We start from the raw sequence: 20,009 nt of genomic DNA on the forward strand, positions 1-20,009 counted from the left end.
GCATTTATTTCTTCTACCAAAGTGCATAACCATGCATTTTCCAACATTGTGTTTCATTTGCCACTTTGTTGCCCATTCTCCTAACCTGTCTAAGTCCTTCTGCAGCCTCCCTGTTTCCTCAAAACTACCTGGCCGTCCACTAATCTTTGCATCATCTGCAAACTTGACAACAAAGCCATGTATTCCATCATCTAAGCCATTGATATACAGCAAAAAAAGAAGGGGCCCCAACACCAACCCCTGCAGAATACTGGCAGCCAACTAGAAAAGGATCCTTTTATTCCCACTTGCTGCCTTCTACCAATCAGCCAATGCTCTAACCATGTTAGTAACTTTCCTGTAATGCCATGGGCTCTTAACTTGTTAAGCAGCCTCATGTGTAGCACCTTGTCAAATGCCTTCTGAAAGTCCAAAATATACAACGTTCACTACATCCCCTTTATCTATCCCACTTGTAATATCCTTAAAGAATTTGAACAGACTTGTCAGGCAAGATTTTCCCTTAAGGAGTCCATGCTGACCTTGTCCTATCTTGACCTGTGTCACCGAGTACTCCATAACCTCATCCTTAATTGTTGACTCCAACATCTTCCCAACCACTGATGTCAGACTAACTGGTCTATAATTTTCTTTCTGCTGCCTCCCACCTTCCTTAAAGAGTGGAGTGATATTTGCAATTTTCCACTGCTCTGGAATCATGCAGAGTCCAGCGATTCCTGAAAAATCATTACGAATGCCTCTATAATCTCTACCACCACCTCTTTCAGAACCCTAGCGCACAGTTCATCTGGTCCAAGTTTCTTCAGCTTTTTGAGCACCTTCTCCCTTGTAACAGTAACTGCTCTACCTTCTCTTCCCTCACACCATTCAAGACCTGGCACACTGCTAAAATAGATTGTTTTCTAGTCAGTCTATATAATAATTTTGAAATCCATTTGTATCTATACCAGGAATTCATCCTCTATGTTGAGCTACTAATATATACAAATGTGGACCACAACTGACCTCTCACCCTCCTCCTTTCAGGAGACTTTGCAGCTGTTTAGTGACATTCCTGCCTATGGCACCATGAAGGCAACATGCCATTCTGGGGTTCACATTGTCAATTACAGGCTCACCTGTCTGTCCCCCTAACTATTGGATCTCTGATCAGCATTGGTCTCGTGTTATTTTTTCCTTCTCATGGCCCTGGTTGCATTCTCCTGAGGAACCATCAGCACCTAAAATGGAAAATCTGTTAGTGAGTGTGATGGCCTCAGGAAAATCCTTGACTATCTGCTTACTCATCCTAGTCTGCCTGGACGTCATCCATTTTCTGTCCGTGCAGTCTTCAGCTTCAGTGCCACTGTACTAACTACAAAATCCCCCACCTTGCAGATATACCAGAGTGACTTTACACACAATTCCAGCTCCGATGGCTGAAATTTCGCTATTCCATAGTTTAAGCTGTTGCAGCTGGAGATGAGGTTCTCCAGTGTGCAGGAAGTGTCCACATGACACTTTTGGTTTGTGTTGCCTTGCTTTTCCCTTCAGAAATAACCTTATACAGTAGAAATTTGTCAGAAAATACTCAACAACTTTGCATCATTCACCCGCCTTTAGGTTTTATTTTTATATTTATTGCTTCTATATTTATATTGTGTGTGTGTGTCTGTGTGTTTACTGTGTTCTTTATGCCCATTGTGGTTTTTATGCTGCACTGGATTCAGGGTAACAATCATTTTGTTCTCCTTTACACTCCTGTACTGAGGAATGACAATTAAGCCATTCAGCCCACCCAACATTGATCTACCTCACTGATCTGCCCTTACCCCCGGAAGCCCACGCACTGAGAATTTAGGGATGTCTGGCCTCAGAACCTACCATTTCCTTAAGCTACATCCAATTGAAATGCAATTTATTAACTAGTACTGCTCTTGAGTTTAGTACAAGAGGTGCTTTGCCTTTTAATTTTCCCTCTAGACTGCATGATAATATTTTGCTTTTTCTCCCCCCACCCCTTACACTGATAGTAGGGCTAAAGATAGGATGGACCCTATCAGTCCTCGGCAAATGCTTTGATATGTCAATGTGCAACATGCTACACTACCATCCTATCCTTAAAGGAAAAAAATCAGATCAGTTTGGGCCTCAGATGACTCTTCTACCCAATTCTACCAAATTTAGTATTAAGCATAATAATATTGTAACTACAGCAGAGGTATTGATAGTATTTTAAAACCCAAAATGTGTTCTAGCCCATCCCAAAATGACTCCAAAACTCAGAATAAAATTGAATTTTGAATGTGTATTACACTGCTGCCTGGATCTCAGATAGGTCCTTTGAACTTGCATAGACATTTTCTTCTTGGAGAATAGTGGAATTCCCAGTGAAATTGCATTAAAAATTTCACAATAGATGTTAACACGTTGATCTGCTTTAGAGCTTGGCCAGGAGATCAGGAAGATCTAGGGGAAATACTCTTTGTTTAAATTAGGCACTTAGATCTATTGGTTATTTAACAAGTACTGACTTAATTGTTCAGAAAATAATACTCAAGATACTATTTTTAAAATAATGCTAAATTTTGTACTTATGAGATGAAGGATAATGGTGCTGGCAGCCAACCTTAAGAAACATGTCCAACAGCACCATTTTCTAGAGTAATCATTTGTGATCTCCGCTTTGCCAAATTGCTGTCAATAGAACTGAAGTCATATATCCTTTGTACATTGCATATTAGTGTAAAATCAACCAGATATTTATAGCGCATAAGGATCACAGTATCTATAAAGCCCCATCAAAAATAAGTCTGTAGCCCTCCTCACTAATGCAAGAGCAACCTACTCTGTTTTAATCGGCAGTGGTGGCCTATAGTTAAGTGGGAAAAAACAATTTTCTTCTAATGGCTTAATGAAGATCCTAGAAAAGACTCCCACTCTACCCCATTAGATACACTTAACTCCAACCACACTACCTCCCAAAATGAAATCTCATAACTGAATTGCATATTCCTCCTTTTCTCCTTTATTTGTACTACTTGCTGCCCTTGTTTACCTGGTTTATCCCAGCTGTCCTTCGTGAATAAAAGTACCACATTTGCTGTCTTCCACTGCCTCACCACTGGCCAGAAATAATTAAAATCACCATCAGGGCCCCTAGCAATCTCCTCCCTTGCTTTCCATGGCAACTGGGATACATCTCATCTCATTAATATGACAGTGGGTACTTCTGCACTTTGCGCATCATTGCACAATACGTTGAATACTTCCAAATGGGCACACTCAATGGAATTACATCATTCCACACTGGGGACAATATTTTAATTGGAAAGAATGGCAAGTTAACTTCTGAAACAATTTCAAAGCTTGTAGCTAACCAGTATTCAGATAGTTTTTGTCTAACACTTAAAATTCTGCAATATTTAGCACTATTTCATTTAATCCCATTAATTTAAGTGATCACTGAGCTCAAATAATGGCTACAATCTATTGCAACACACACAAAATGCTGGAGGAACTCAGCAGGTCAGGCAGCATCTATGGAAATGAAAAAAAATAGTCAACGGTTTGCCAAGGTCCTTCTTCAAGACTGGAAAGGAAGGGGGAAGACGCCAAAATAAAACTTATTTTCCTTCCTTCTGGCATCTTTTATTCTTGCATTGTCTCCCTTTTCAATCCTGAAGAAGAGTCTTCGACTGTTTATTAATATGCATAGAGGCTGTCTGACTTGCTGAGTTCCTCCAGCATTTGCATGTGTTGCTCTGGATTCCCAGCATCTGCAGAATTTCTCGTGCCCAAACTCTATTTGTACATTTCTTGAAATGTTCTATTTTTTTCAAAAGGTATTTTGTGACTTTAATAGTGGCTATTCGTTGTATTTATTTCCGTGTTATTTCAGTATCTAGCAGTTTGCATTAATTCAATTTATGGCATCAGCTTTAAAAGTAAAACTTAATTGTTATATCTTTTGTTTTCAGAAAAAGCAAGTGAGTCAAACTAAAATACGAGTCATCTCCACAATCCTTTTCATTTTAGCGGGTTGCCTTGTTTTTGTGACTATCCCAGCAATTATTTTTAAACACATCGAAGGATGGACAACGCTGGACTCCATCTATTTTGTTGTTATCACCTTGACGACAGTAGGATTTGGTGACTATGTAGCAGGTAAGCAGTTTACTGCATTGGCACTATCACAAATACAAACGTATGGCTTTAACAAAGTATCGCTATTGTTGTTCGGTTTAGAGATTAACTTTGCGTTTAGAGATTTATGGTTAGACCAGACCACTGAGTGTTACCAGGGCGGGTGATCAAATTCCAGTTTGATGGTGCTGCGAGCTGCTGAACTAGGGATGAATGTCCATTTGAGACAAGGAGCTGTTCCAGTGCAAAAGCAGGCAAGCCAGTGATTGAAAGATAATGATGTTGCGAGCTGATCCTTGGCAGGGAGGACGGTGCAGTACCTCTGCTTAATTAGGTCTGGCAAGGGAAACAGCTGTAACATAAATCTTAACTGAATTTCTGTTCCAGCTCAATCCCAATTCAGAATTTTTTTTATATATCGAAATAAATATAATGATTTTCATGCTTTTAATTGAAAATGCCCCTTAATGTTAGACAAAAACTCAATGCATCCCCGATGTCCCAGAATTCACTTAAAGCACAATTGGGCAATCTCTGGTGCATGATCCAATTTATGTTTTAATGTAATTTCTTTAGCCAGAATGTGGTAAATCTGTGGAATTTATTGCCACAGATGGTTGTGCAGGCCAAGTCATTGGTATACTTAAAGGGGAGGGTGACAGGTTCTTCAGCAAAGGTTAAAAGGAGAAGACAGGAAAATAGGACTGAGAGGGAAAACAAATCAGCCATGACTGAATGGCAGAGCAGACTTGGTGGGCAGAATGGTGTAATTCTGTTCCTATGTCAAGGTAAGATTAACTGTATGTTGTTGACTATTCAAGGCTGAGAAAAGTCTTTATACTATGGATGAATAAAGAGGTATAGGGATCAGCTGAGAACTTTGAATGGAATTCATGATTGCTTTTATTGGTAGAGCTGATTCAAGGGTCAAAGAGCTATTTATTCTATTACATCCAAAGTTTTAAAAATTTTATTATGTGCCAAGATTAGAATTAACAGTTGGCTTGTGCAGGAAGGACACTGCTCCTAATTTGCCAAAGTAGTATCAAAATTTTTGCACCAACTCATTGACATATGCCCTGAACATTAAATCTCTCATGAGACAATGCAATCAGGCAGCATATCCAAATGGAATTGATTTAGGTATATGCAGGATCATTGAGGTCAACGCGATTGTGTGAAGATCTTTGGTGAGCCTAAATTATTTCTTTGTGAGCATAAAGATCACACAGTAAGACATTCACTTTTGAGCCATGATTACAACAGCAAAACTGAACACTGAACACAAAACCTGGCTTTATTGACAGCTGGCCTCAAGGCAAATAAATTATTGAGTTTACATCACTGTAAACTGAATCTAGATTAATGTGGCTTTATTGCACCATCAACAGGAGAAATGGACCTACTCAGCCTTCAGTTAAGTCTGGTCAGATGAGAATGTTGGATTAGAATCATAGATTCATTGAGCCATACAGCAGAGAAACCTATGCCAACCATCTTGAGCTTAACTATACTATTCTGTTGATAAGTCCTTGATCCATATAACATTACCACCATTATCAACACCATCACTTTTGGCATCATTTGTGAAGTCCAAGTTTAGTGCAATAGGGTCGTAATGTTGTCAAGCTGTAGTGATTAAGGTTTTGCCAGTTAGTTCAAGAATTAAATGGCAGAAGGGAAGTAGCTTTCGTGAACATGGCGGTGTGGGACTGAGTTCTAATATGGATTTGCCAGAGCAGCTGGGCAATGCCAATCTTCATAGAATCCGAAGCGGACAAGGTTGTCAAATTATGTGATGATTGTAGGTGACAGTGAACCAGGCAGCTGCTGATGAATGGTTGAAATGGTAATTCAAAAAACAAAAACTTGAAGATGCTGTAAATCTCAAATATAAACAGAAAACACAGGAAGAACACTGTGGGTCAGGTAGTCTCTGTGAAAAGAGGCAAAGAATTAACATTTCAGGTTAAGGACCCTTTGTCAGAACTGGAAAGATTCCTCATGAAAAGTCGACCTGAAATGTGAACACTATTTGCCTGAGCTGCTGAGTGTTTCCAACACATGCTCTTTTAAATTCAGAAGCATAGGTACATCACAGGATCTATTTACAAAGTTTTCACCAAGGTAGTTCCATTTATCTGTTGATTATGGATAAGGAGTGTGAGCATTATTTGACAAATAAAATACATAAAATCTGAATTTTACATAAATTTACCTTATGATATGAATTCAAAACACCATTCAAGTTATCATGGATAAGAAAATATAAATTATTGTCTATGCAATTGAGGTGATGAACCAATAACCACAAGTACCAATGATGAAAACATTAGAATATAACTACATAAACACATTGATGAACTCAAAAGATTTAAATATGCATTCTTACAGAAAAAAAAGTTATCTTGGTTGAAAAGGTTATGCAAATGGATTACAACCAGTCAAAGAAAAAAGTCGGAACAATGTGAAGGGAAGGAAACTTGAAAACATTGCAGAACTTAGGCCATTCCTTGTTACGGTGTAAGACAATAAAACAACTGGCGTCAGTTCTGATGACATTGCATGAGTGAAGAAGAAAGGCAAAAAGTGAAATTGAGGCAACAACCAAAAAATTGAGAACAATCAGGCTCAGACTGAGAAGAAGGTAATAGAAATTCTTCTGGAGTGAAAAATGTTTCATCAGTTGCGAAAGGCTTGACCTTTACTTTAGTCACAAGCCATAAATCCTGGCTTTGTTCACAAATCCTGGTCTAAGTCAGCAGTTTTGATAATGGCTGCAAGTTTGGAGCATTCTTTTTTTTCCCAATGTGATCACATGACTGAAAGTAGCAGTTTCATAATGGTACTGTATATGTATGGCTATCACATTGAAAATGGTAAAAGATGATTTTCAGAAGATGAGGTGCCAAAAGGCACTGTTTTCAAATGAATAGATGAGAATAAACATGAGGGTTCAAGTACTGCAATGAGATACAGATTGTATAATGTTTTGTTAATCTTGGGTAATGCCTTGTTGCACAACAGATTATAATCCTGCTGAATTACAGTTACTGCAGATTCCCGTTAGTTGGGACACATTGGCACCAGTATGTTTTGGCCCAATTATGTGGCTGCCCCAATTCCTGAAATTTAATGGAAATAGTTAAAAAAGTATAAAAAAGTCAAATATCTGTTTAAATAAGTAAAAAAATTATGTATTGAAATGAAATACAGAAAAAATTAGAACACTACCAATACTACTGCAGTGCTATAAAATGGTATTAGTTCCCCATACTTACGGATGGAGGAATTCATCCAGTGTTGAATGACTGTAAATGAACAAAGTCAGTGCAGACACCCATTGAAGATAATGGGCAGGCTTCATTCAAAGCTTTTGATGTTTACATCCTCCGAATCTTCACTTTTATTGTAACATTCAAGATGATTGTCAATGCCTTCAAATTCTTCGAATTTCTTCACTTGTTGAAGTAGTGAAATTGTTTCATTTTCACTCCTAGTGGTTTTTGGCATCTCTGAAGGCTTGAAACCACAGTGAGCAAAACAGTTCCAAATGTCTCACTGCTTATCTCTCACCAAAGTCACTGCTTTTTGAACAGAAACAATGCTATTTAAAAACTGTTTGCTCTAAGCAAGGTGTAGTGTCTAACAGCCACAAAAGTGCGCATGACTGACACTGGTTAAAAACTGTTCAGCAACTGTCCTCTGTCTCAATTAAGTTGCTTACTGTCCCAAATAAAGTGAATCCTGGCTATTTTCTCAATTGGTTTTTGGCCTTTAAGAGTTGTTCCTAGTAAGTAGCTGACCCAATTAACCAATGGCCCAATTAAATTGAAGGCTCGGAGTACAATTGAGTTTAGCTCAGCCAAATATTGAGAGGTGGAAGAGAAGCAGTAAGGACTAAAAAAAAATCATGACTGAAGCTATAGAGGCAGAGATAGGTGACATAATCTGTGTGTTGATAGCACCAGGCAAATCAGATGTTTGGAAATGGGATGTTGCAGTAATAGACTGTGCTGGCATTGGAGAGGATCCAGAGGAGGTCCACAAGGATGATTCCAGGAATGAAAGGGTTATTATACGAGAAATGTTTGATGGCTCTGGGTCTGTACTCACTGGAATTCAGAAGGATGAGGGGGATCTCATTGAAACCTTTCGAATGTTAAAAGGCCCAGACAGAGTAGATGTGGTAAGAATGTTTCCCATGGTGGGAGAGTCAAGGACAAGAGGGCACAGCCTCAGTACAGAAAGGTGCCCTTTCAAAAGAGAGATGCGGAGAAATTTCTTTAGCCAAAGGGTGATGAATTTGTTGCCACATGCAGCTGTGGAGACCAGGTCGCTGGGTTTACTTACGGCAGAGATTGATAGGTTTTTGACTGGACATGGCATCAAAGGTTACAGGGAGAAGGCCGGGAACTGGGGTTGAGAAGGAGATAGAAAAAAGGATCAGCCATGATTGAATGGTGGAACAGAATTGATGGGCCAGATGGCCTAATTCTGCTCCTATGTCTTATGGTTTTATAAAGTATGTAGACAAAGAAGAGATGGAACTGGAAGTGTGCACTTAATTCATTTAATTTCTGCAAGAGATACGTAACAAAATATCAAAGAGTGAAGCACATACAATATGTAACCCAAAGATTGTATTCCAGAGATTGATCCAATAGAGCCTGTGGAAGCTGGGACCGAAATGTCGCCGAATTTAGCCAAACTGAATCTGGCAGTGATTCTTCCCCAGGTCAAGAGTATGACACAATTTCAATTCTTTGAGAAGGTGAAAGAAAATTTGTGGAACAGGTTAAATATGCAAAAAAAAACCCCCATCAAAATGTGAATCATTCTTTTAGTTCAGAATTGGGAAAGGTGTTTTGTGTATGTGTATGATATATGCATTTTTGCACAGTGCATGCAGGAAGTGTGAAATTAACAATATACTTCTGGTTTTGCAGCTCTCCATGTCTCATAGTAACATTATATTCTTATCGCTATAGCACCTCAAACAGAATAAAAACACAAATATATTAAACCCAAGGTAGTTACAAATGTATTGTAGTAAAGTTCAAGCTATAATGAAAGAACTATTGTGTGAATCTACATTAACATGACAGTTAAAATCTGTCAATTTTTGCTGGATTGGTGCAGATAGTTATGCAGACAAAATGAGAAGACTGTAGTGCTACCCGCAGTGGCTTCAGCTCTTCCCAAACCTGATGCAATATTATGTATGATCAATAGGTGCAGATGTATATTCCAGCATTGTCTCTTTTTTTTTGTCATGTACTTAGTGTCATGTAGTCCATCTAAGAGAGGGAAAACTCTGACTTCAAACCTCCGCTGCCTTGCGGCCATACCCACTCATGGGAAAGACTTTGGGAGTAAATCCTGAGGACAAATCCGGAGCTGGAGTCCCTAAGGCAGTACGATGTTGCCTTCAACCTCTCTCTACAACCTCCTGCGACACCAGTGCCAAGCTGTATCGGCCTTTGCCCTTCCCTTGGACCACATTGGTGTCGTGGAGAGGGGAGACTTGCAGCATGGGCAACTGCCGGTCTTCCATACAACCTTGCCCTGGCCTGCGCCCTGGAGAGGCAACTCCAGTAGACTTTGCAGGCGCAGATCCATGGTCTCGTGAGACTAACGGATGCCACCACTTAGTGTTGTAGTGCAGTAAATGAAACAGCCATTTTCAGTTCAGTAGCTTCCACAACCATGGAATATGTGGCCAGATATTTGAAACAAGTGCTGGAAAATGTTTGAAGTCAGGCAGCACAGGTGCCGTTTGACATAGAGGGTGTTTCTAGCATCTAAAATTTTCTTTTTATTCACATCGATCAGATAATTAGTTAAATAAGAACAGAAAGCAGGTATTACCATTGTAATAAATTGTTACCACCGGACTTGTGCTGCTCTCTCATCCTGCTTTTGTTGTAACTTTTGGAACAAGTACATCTTTGAAAATACCCCATAAATTGCAGCAAAGTAATATCTATGATTCAATTTTGAATTATTAGCTAGCTATTCTATCATTGCTAATACTCCGTGGAGAAACTATACAATGGATATAGTTGTAGAAAATGTAGAAATGATTGGAAGAAGTGAATGAATGAAATGGTAGTTTTTGCTTAAATGTGTTGATTTAATGCATCTAATATTTTAACTCTTGATGCTTTACTCTTTGCCTTCATATTATAAACCTTGGATAAATGTTGATAGATTACTCCCCAGCACTGTGAGGTAGGACAATTATGAAGCTTGTGGACCTAAAATGGCAAAAACAAGTAACAAAAGAAATTGAAAAAAGAAGCAGAGATTTCATTTTGAAAGGAAAATATATTGCTGAGTTTTAGTTTTCACTGAAGAAGCCCAAGCAGTGCCATTTGAGAGCATGCTTTGATAAGTAGACCAATTTTATGGGGTTTCTGATGACACTCCTGAGTGACACTCCTGAGGAAGGGTCTCAGCCTAAGACATTTACTGTTTATTCCCATCTATAGATGCTGCCTGACCTGCTGAGCTCCTCCAGCACGTTGTGTGTATTACTCTGGATTTCCAACATCTACAGTACCTCTTGTGTTTATTGGGTTTCCATTGGTTGGCTTCATGTATTTTTTGATACTTTCTCTAACTGCAGGGTTGTGTGTCACGATAATATCATTGCATAATGCGTTATGCTGAGTGAAGATGTAAATAATTGAAAGAGCATGATGCACAACATAAATCAATGTAAATAAACTTTACAGAGGATTATAATAATAGCAACAGAATAAATCAGGCAGATGCATTTGCTGCAGGCAGTTAGGAAGGCAAGTGGTGCCTTGGCCTTCATAATGAGAGAATCTGAGTGCAAGAGTAAGGTTGCCTTACTTCGGTTATATAGGGCCTTGGTAAGGTTACACCTGGAGTATTTAATACAACATCAAGCAAGCTCTGGACGAATTGAGCATTGTGTTCAATAGGCAAGAAACAGCACATCCTGATGCCTTTCCCATCATTATGGGTGATTTTAACCTCACCAGCTTGAAAAAAATCTCTAAATAATTATTATCAACAAATCACTTGTAGTACCAGAGGAACCATCACACTGGGCCACTGTTACACCACCATCAAGAGTGCTTACTGTGCTATTCCACGCCCGCACTTCGGAAAGTCTGATCACAGGGCTGTACTTCTACTCCCTGAGTTTCGGCAGAGACTGAAGACTGCAACACCAGTAGTGGGGACCAAGAAGATATGGACCAGGGAGGCGCAGGAGCGCTTACAGGACTGCTTTGACTCGGTAGACCTGACTGTATTCAGGGATTCAGCTTTGAATCTGAATGAGTATGCCACAGTTGTTACCAACTTCATTACAGTTTGTGTGGGCAAATGTATGCCTACAAAAACTTACTGTACATTCTCAAACCAAAACCCAGGGATAAACCAGGAGCTTTGTAGTCTATTGAGGGCTAGTGTTGTGGCATTCAAGTCTATACGAGAAAGCTATGTATGACTTGCTGAGAGCTATTTCAAAAGCAAAGGAATAATTCTGAATAAGGTTGGAGGCGAAATCGGATGCACGTCAACTCTGGCAGGGGATCTGCGGGCAATTACTTCCTACGAAGTGAAACCCAACTGCATAAATGGCAGTGATGCATCACTCCCAGATGAGCTCAACCCATTTTATGTTGCTTTGAAAGGGAAGATTAAACTACAGCTATGAAGATCCCTGCAGCACCCAGTGACCCTGTGATCTGTGTCTTAGAGACTGATGTCAGGCTATCTTTCAAGAGTTTGAACCCTTGCAAGGTGACGCACACCAATGTCATACCAGGTACGGCTCTGAAAACCTGTTCCAACCAACTGGCAGGGGAGCTTAGACATTTTCAATCTCTCGTTGCTACAGTCGGAAGTTCCCACCTGCTTTAAAAGAGCAACAATTATACCTGTGCCCAAGAAGAGCAGGGTTAGCTGCCTTAATGACAATCGTCTATGTGGTAACTTCTGCTTTAAAAAAGGACCACTTGACAATTTCATGGCCAAAAGAGCATCTTTATCTGGGACGGCAAATGATATTTACAATACAGAGGCTTCCAGGTACCTCATGCGGCATGGGTGGTGGAACTATACACAATGCATACTGGGAGTAAAACCCCGCCGACCCCAGATCTCGCCTCTTGTTACCAACAGCTTCCCGATTGGTATTAACTTACTTTTAATAATACTCACATTACAACACTTCTCCCCCTTTAAAATCCAACATTCCCCAAATATAGAAGAACTGGGAAATAAAAACAATGGTATCATTAGCAACAGTTTACCAATACAAAACACCTAAAAAATGTGGCAAATTCAACATTTGACAGACAGACAGACAGACATACTTTATTGATCCTGAGGGAAATTGGGTTTCGTTGCATTCGCACCAACCAAGAAAAGTGTAGAAATATAGCAATATAAAACCAATTCAATCTAACAACAAAAATAAAATATCCAATCAAAGATTCAGTCTGTCAGGAGGTTTATGAGTGTGCTGCAATCTACGCACTACCCCCAGTGACCCAGCAGGCACCGCTGGTGAGGATGTTTTGAGTGGATCTTCTGTTGGGGACATGAGAGGGGTCTGTGTGTCCATGTGAGAATGTCCATCCTCTTCAGGGGACTCTGCCAGCATCTCTCTCTCTCTCTCTCTCTCTCTCTCTCTCTGGCAAAGTCACTGGTGGACATGCTTCCCCAGTAGTCTGTCTCACCACTGAAAACCCCATGGAACTGTTTACCTCTGAGCCAGAATCATGACGCAGGGACACATGGTCCTGATGTCTGCGGAAAACACGCCCATCAGTCAGCTTAACAACATAGGAGACTGGACCACTCTGCTTAAGAATAATCCCAGGTAGCCATTGCTGATTATTGCTACTGTTGAAGTTTCTCATATAGACATTGTCATCCAGTTCTAACTGTCTGTCTCGCGCATGTTGATCATGTCCCTCCTTCTGCTTTTCCTGCTTTCTCTCCACTTTTGCCTTCGTGCCCAGGCACAACAGGTCCAATCTTTACTTGGGTCTACGCCCCATCAGCATCTCTGCTGGTGTGCGTGCAGTCGTAGTCTGTGGAGTGAGGCGGTATTTAAACAGGAAACGTGAAAGCCGGGTACTAAGAGAGTTCCCTGTCATCCGCTTCAGGCCTTCCTTCACTGTCTGAAGAGCCCGCTCAGCCAAACCATTTGAGGCTGGGTGGAAAGGGGCCGTCTGAATGTGACGAATGCCATTCTGCCGCATGAACTCACCGTACAGCTCACTGGTGAACGTCGGGCCATTATCAGTGACCAGAGTGTCAGGCAACCCGTGGACTGCAAACACTTGCCTGAGTTTGTCTATGGTTGAGGGGGCTATGATGTTGCTCCTGATGTGAGCTTCGATCCATTTGGAATGCGCATCTACCATTACAAGAAACATCTGCCCTATAAAGGGGCCAGCAAAGTCCAAATGTAGCCTAGACCAGGGGTAGACTGGCCACTCCCAAGGGTGCAAAGGAGCTGGTGGTGGCACGTTCTGATTGGTCTGACATTGCGTGCATGGTTTTACCTTGTTCTCCAGATCCTGATCCATTCCTGGCCACCAGATGTAGGATCTTGCAAGGCTTTTCATTCGAGACACCCCTGGATGAGTCTCATGAATCTCCCCCACAATCTGTGAATGGCCAGGGGGAGGCACAATGACCCTCGCCCCCCAGAAAATGCAACCATCCTGCAGACTCAGTTCTGTCTTGCGTTTGGCATAAGGCCTCAGTTCCTCTCCTTCCACGACTCTGGTCCAATCTTGTAAAAGGAAAGTCTTGACTTGAGACAGGACTGGGTCCCTCTCCAACCATTGCTTGATCTGGGTCGCCTTTACAGGTCTCGCGGACAGTCTCTCCAATGAAAACACAGTCTCTGGAGGCACATATGTAGTAACAGGCGTCTCAGGTAAAGGGAGTCGACTCAGCGCATCGGGGTTTGCATTACCCCCACCCGCTCTGTACAGGATAGTATACTGGTAGGCTGACAATGTGAGAGCCCAACGCTGTATCCTGGCTGAGGCTAGCGATGAGATGCATCTAGTCTCACTAAAAAGGCTCATCAGTGGTTTATGGTCTGTATAAATTGTGAATACATGTCCATAGAGGTACTGATGAAAACGTTTGACCGCAAAAACCTTGGTCAGACCTTCTTTGTCTAGCTGTGAATATCCCTTCTCAGCAGCCGTCAGGGTACGTGAAACAAAACCAAAAGGTTTCTCTGAATGGTCCTCCATTACGTGTGAGAGAACTGCCCCGACTCCATAGGGCGAAGCGTCGCATGAAAAGGTGATCTCCTTGTCTGGGTCATAGTGAACAAGCAGCTTCGCTGAGTGCAGGAGTTCTTTCACTTCCTTGAAAGCTTCCTCCTGCTCTTCACCGCCACTTAGTGTCATTGTGAAGCAGCTTATACAGTGGGGCCAAAACCTTTGAGAGGTCCGGAAGAAACTTGCCATAATAATTCACCATGCCCAAAGATGATCTGAGTTCAGTGACGCTCTTGGGGGTTGGGGCCTCCTTGATAGCTCTCACTTTGTCCTCTGCTGGGCAAGGCCCCTCAGCTGTAATCTTGAGTCCCAGGTAGGTCACACTCAGAGCCAGGAACACACATTTTCCGCGTTTCAATTGCAGCCCTGCGTCTGAGAGCCTCTTCAGCACCTGTTCTAAGTTAGCCAGATGCTCCCCCTCCATGGCTCCTGTGATCAAAATATCATCAAGATACACTGCTACATGCAGAATCCCCTGCAGTAAAGAGTCCATTGTCCTTTGGAAAATGGCGGGGCTAGATGCCACTCCAAACACCAGGTGATTCTACTTGAATAATCCCTTGTGCGTATTGATGGTGACGTACTCCTTTGAATCCTTGTCGAGCAGCAGCTGTTGGTAGGTGTGGCTCATGTCCAGCTTTGTGAACAGCTTACCCCCTGACAGGGTCGCAAACAGGTCATCCACCCGTGGCAATGGGTACTCCTTCATCTTAGAGATCTGATTCACCATAAGCTTGTTGTCCCCACATATCCTCACTGTTTTATCTGCCTTCAAAACTGGAACAATGGGAGCCGCCCACCTTGAAAACTGGACGAGTTTAATGATGTCCAGCCCCTGTAAACGTACCAGCTCCACCTCGACTTTGCCTTTCATGGCATAGGGCACTGACCTGAGCTTAAAAAAACGTGGTGTGGCCTCAGGGTCGACATGGAGTTTCACGGTTACGCCCTTCAGTGTGCCCAGCTCATCCCTGAAAACGTCACTACACCGCTGCAGAATGTCCTCCGTCGTGCGTGCATAGTTAATTTCATGCCAGTTGAGCCGGATTTTGCGAAGCCAATTCCGGCCCAGAAGACTGGGCCCACTGCCCTTAGCTATCACCAGCCTGGCTTCAGCCTTCTGGCCCCCGGCCGAAATATCCACATATAACACCCCTAAATGAGGTATGGGCTGCCCTGTATAGGTCCTGAGTTTGAGCTTAGATGGTCTGATGGGAGGCAGGTTGGACCCCCATGTCCTCCTGTAGGTCTTCTCACTAATGACTGACGCAGTAGCCCCGAATCAATCTCGAACTTAATGTCCTTTCCCCTGACAGTAACTGTGGCATAATATGGTTCAGGTGGTCCCTCATCCGTTTCCACCCCAAACATGTTGTAGGCACACGCTGCCTCCTCGTCTGCTTCTCCTAGGTGGTGTGTGGCTGCCTGAGACTGTTGAGCTTTCCCCTGCCCAGGCTTAACCTTACCCTTTATGCTCCTGCACTTTTTAGCTAAAAGTCCCTTTTTGCTACAAGCATGGCAGACAGTATCTTTGAATTTACAAATATTCGCATAGTGCATCCCTCCACACTTAGAACATTCCACCCGCTTTGCCTGTTTACCGGTCTCCCTCCTGACTTGGAGCACTGCCGCTGACCACGACCCCCCATATCCTTTCTGGATATCCTTGGTATTATTAGCAGCCATCTCCATGCCTTGGGCAATCTCTAGGGCTTTCTTGAAAGTCAACGGTGGGGTTCCCCCCCCCCAACAAATGGCATTGTATGGCGTCATTATTAGTGCTGCATACTAATCTATCACGGAGCACGTCATCCAACATGGCTCCGAAATCACAATGCTCCGACAGCTGCTGAAGCTCGGCCTCAAAATTGGCCACAGACTGACCTGGCTTCCTGAAATGGCTGTGAAACTTGAACCGTTGGACTATCACCGAAGGTTTCGGATTGTGGTGGTTCCCCACGAGCTTGACCAGTTCGTCATATGGAATTTCTCCCGGTTTCCACGGTGTGGCTAAGCTCCCTATCAACTTGTAAGTCTTTGCCCCCCACTCACTCAGGAGAATAGAGCACTTCTTAGCCTCCTCAGTAATTCCATTAGCACAGAAAAAGTGTCCCAACCTTTCCTCATACTCCAGGCAGTCCTTGTTCCCCTCCACAAATTCACCGATAGTCCCGAACGTAGCCATCCGAACACGAGGCTCCTCGTCTGCTCACAGTTCCCGTTTGAAATGAGCTGACACATCCACAAAACCAGTTTACCTCATCGCCATAAATATGTGGTAACTTCTACTTTACAAAAGGACCACTCGACAATTTCATGGCCAAAAGAACATCTTTATCTGGGACGGCAAATGATATTTACAATACAGAGGCTTCCAGGTACCTCGTGCGGCATGGGTGGTGGAACTATACACAATGCATACTGGGAGTAAAACCCCGCCGACTCCGGAACCGGCCTCTTGTTACCAACACTTTCCCGATTGGTATTAACTTACTTTTAATAATACTCACATTACAACAGTGTAGTAGCACTCACATCTATGTTGGTTACAGCTGTCTCAGCAAGGACCTGGACCCACTGCAATTTGCCTGTTGCCACAATAGGTCTACGGTGGATGTGATCTCATTGGTTCTCCATGTGGTCTTGGATCACCTGGACAATACAAATACCTATGTCAGAATGCTGTTTATAGACTACAGCTCTGCATTTAACACCATCATTCCTACAGTTCTGATTGAAAAGCTCCAGAACCTGGACCTTTGCATCTCCCTCTGCAACTGGATCCTTGACTTCCTAACTGGGAGACCACAATCTGTATGGATTGGAAGTAACACCTCCACCTCGCTGACAATCAACACTGGCACACCTCAGGGATGTGTGCTCAGCTCACTGCTCTCTGCTCTCTAAACCCATGACTGTGTGGTTAGGCACAGCTCAAATACCATCTATAAATTTGCTGACTATACAAACATTCTTGGCAGAATCTCAGATGGTGATGAGAGGGTGTACAGGAGTGCAATATACCAGCTAACTGAGTGGTGTCACAGTCACAACCCTGCACTCAGTGTCAGTACGACCAAAGAACTGATTATGGACTTCAGAAAGGGTATGATGAGGGAACATACAACATAGAGGGATCAGAAGTGGAGAGAGTGAGCAATTTCAAGTTCCTGGGTGTCAATATCTCTAAGGATCTAACCTGGACCCAACATATTGATGCAGCTATTAAAAAGAGCATTCTACCTGGCTTCATCACTGTCTGGTAAGGGGGTGGTGGTGGGGCTACCACACAAAATCAAAGTAAGTTGCAGAGAACTGTAAAATTAGTCAGGCCCATCATGGACCCTATCCTCCTTAGTATCCAGGACATCTTCAAGGAGCAGTCCCTCAAAAAGGTGGCGTCCATCGTTAAGGACCCCCACCACCCAGACTTACCCGCTTCTCACTGCTACTATCAGGAAGGAGATACAGAAGCCTGAAGGCATGTGCTCAATGATTCAGGAACAGTTTCTTCCCCTCTGCCATTGATTTCTGAATGGACATTGAACCCCTGAACACTACTTAATGACTTTTTAATTTCTATTTTTGCAGTACTATTTTAATTTAACACTGATAATAGCCTCCTGGCTCAGAGGTGAGAAGGCCACCTTTCATAAACAATATAGTCTAGGGTCTGTATGAATTTGGTTCAACCAAACAGGAAAGTTAGGATGTTTCAATTAATGGAACCAGGATTTGAGTGAATACTGTGTAATTACTGCCCACACGCAGTTATCAGTCGGCAAGAAATAACAGATCGTACACCGCATACAATTATAAAGAAAGTGTATTTACTAATTTCAGCTTTATCAAACAGTTATTAATAGAAAGAAAAGAAAAAAATAATAAAAGGCCCCATTACAACTAAACCAGTCTAAATATGCACAGGCACTGGAGCTCATATTGTCCAAAAGCTGGGTATGACCATTACTCACAGCACTGAATTCTCATCACCAATCACCAGCAGAACTTCCCATCTTGGACTTCTTCATCTCGTGAAGTGTCTTCCCACTGGATCGAATCCTATGGGCCATCTTCTCAATCTTCTCTGCCTCCCACCAACAGACCACAAACCCCACCAGTGTCTCTCACAAATCTCTCTCTGCCTACCTCTCTCTAGAACCTTCTCCCAATTCCACCATCCTGATTGGCTGACACAACATTCCTAAGTTGAACATCATAGTCCCTTATCTTTAGCTGAAACCAAAACATTCTACCAGTAGAACATACTGCCTTACGGAAAGCTATGAAATACCCTACATTAGGAGTAAAAATATTAACCAGGGCATTACACTATTATCATGGATTGTACTGCTCCTGCAAAGTTAACAAATTTCATGACATATGCCGGTGATATTAAACCTGATTCTGATTCTGAATGTTGCTACAGAGGAGAGAGAGTAGGTAAGTTTAGAAGAGTGAAGCATAACCTCGTGGTAATGTGCTAAATTCTTCAATGGTTCAAAAGAGTTGATATTGGGAGCATATTTCCTCTGGGTAAGAAGTTACAATCCAGAGACCGCATTCACCAGACTAGCGGTAAGGCGTTTGAAATAAGGAGAAATTCCATTACTCAAAGACTGGTGATCTTTGGAGTTCCTTACCCTGGATGGTCTTTGACGCTCTGGAACTGATTGCAATGAAAACTGAGTGTGGTAGATATCTGGGAAGTAAAGGGTTCACTGGATTTGGGAATAAACCAGGAAAACAATGTTTGAAGTTGTGTGCTAGAGCAGGCTCAATGGGCTGAATGGCATACATCTGCTCCAATTGCTTGTACTGTAACACCAAATGTTGAAATTAGACAAACAACAGTCTGTATTGTGTTCCAGTACAAACTGACAGAAAGATGTTCGTGGACATATTGTTGGTGGTGACAAATCAGATTTTTTTCATGTTGACTTCTCATTGAAAAATGTAAATTTAGCTTTTTGATTCCATCTTGATATACAGTAGGACAGTTTCATCCAAACTAATAATCCAACTCAAGGTCAATGTTCTTAAAACTGATAATATTTCTATTAGTATTGGTGAGAACTTTGGTGAACTTGAATTGGACATCACTGATGTTTCTGGCCATGCTGATGGTGAATCTGGTCCCTGTGTTCCCACTGTTACTGAATAGTTTCCTCAGGTGGTGGAATTCAGGATAACTATTACAGAGAAATTAAATCATCATTTTTCAATTTACAAAGAAGCAACTAAACGTTGAATTCTGTGCACTCAGCTTCATGTCATCTATCTTGTGCAGGTGGAAACATAACTATCCTTTATCGAGAATGGTATAAGCCTTTGGTCTGGTTCTGGATCCTGGTTGGCCTGGCTTACTTTGCGGCTGTCCTCAGCATGATTGGAGACTGGCTGCGTGTGATATCCAAGAAAACAAAGGAGGAGGTAAGATGTTATATTTGCTCCTGTAAACATCATTAAACTATTTATAGGAGTGGGGCTTTGCCATGGAATAGATTAAGATTGTTTCCCAGATCCATTTGTCTCTGGTAACAGATCTATAACAGGTTCAATTCTATCAGGAGCAATGCCAAAGTA

At 42.1% G+C, this 20,009-nt stretch overlaps 1 protein-coding gene across 5 annotated transcripts in view; it reads left to right on the plus strand.

Moving 5' to 3' along the window:
• Positions 1-20,009, plus strand: part of LOC140724868 (potassium channel subfamily K member 10-like) — a 55,100-nt gene that overhangs the window by 21,623 nt on the left and 13,468 nt on the right. For all 5 annotated transcript variants that reach the window (XM_073039583.1, XM_073039582.1, XM_073039585.1 and 2 more), the window contains 2 exons: positions 3,960-4,146; positions 19,714-19,856. In XM_073039583.1, the coding sequence (XP_072895684.1) occupies positions 3,960-4,146; positions 19,714-19,856 (330 nt within the window). The remainder of the gene's footprint in view (positions 1-3,959; positions 4,147-19,713; positions 19,857-20,009) is intronic.

This window comes from Hemitrygon akajei, chromosome 3 (genome assembly GCF_048418815.1).
Source record: "Hemitrygon akajei chromosome 3, sHemAka1.3, whole genome shotgun sequence".
Lineage (NCBI taxonomy): Eukaryota > Metazoa > Chordata > Chondrichthyes > Myliobatiformes > Dasyatidae > Hemitrygon > Hemitrygon akajei.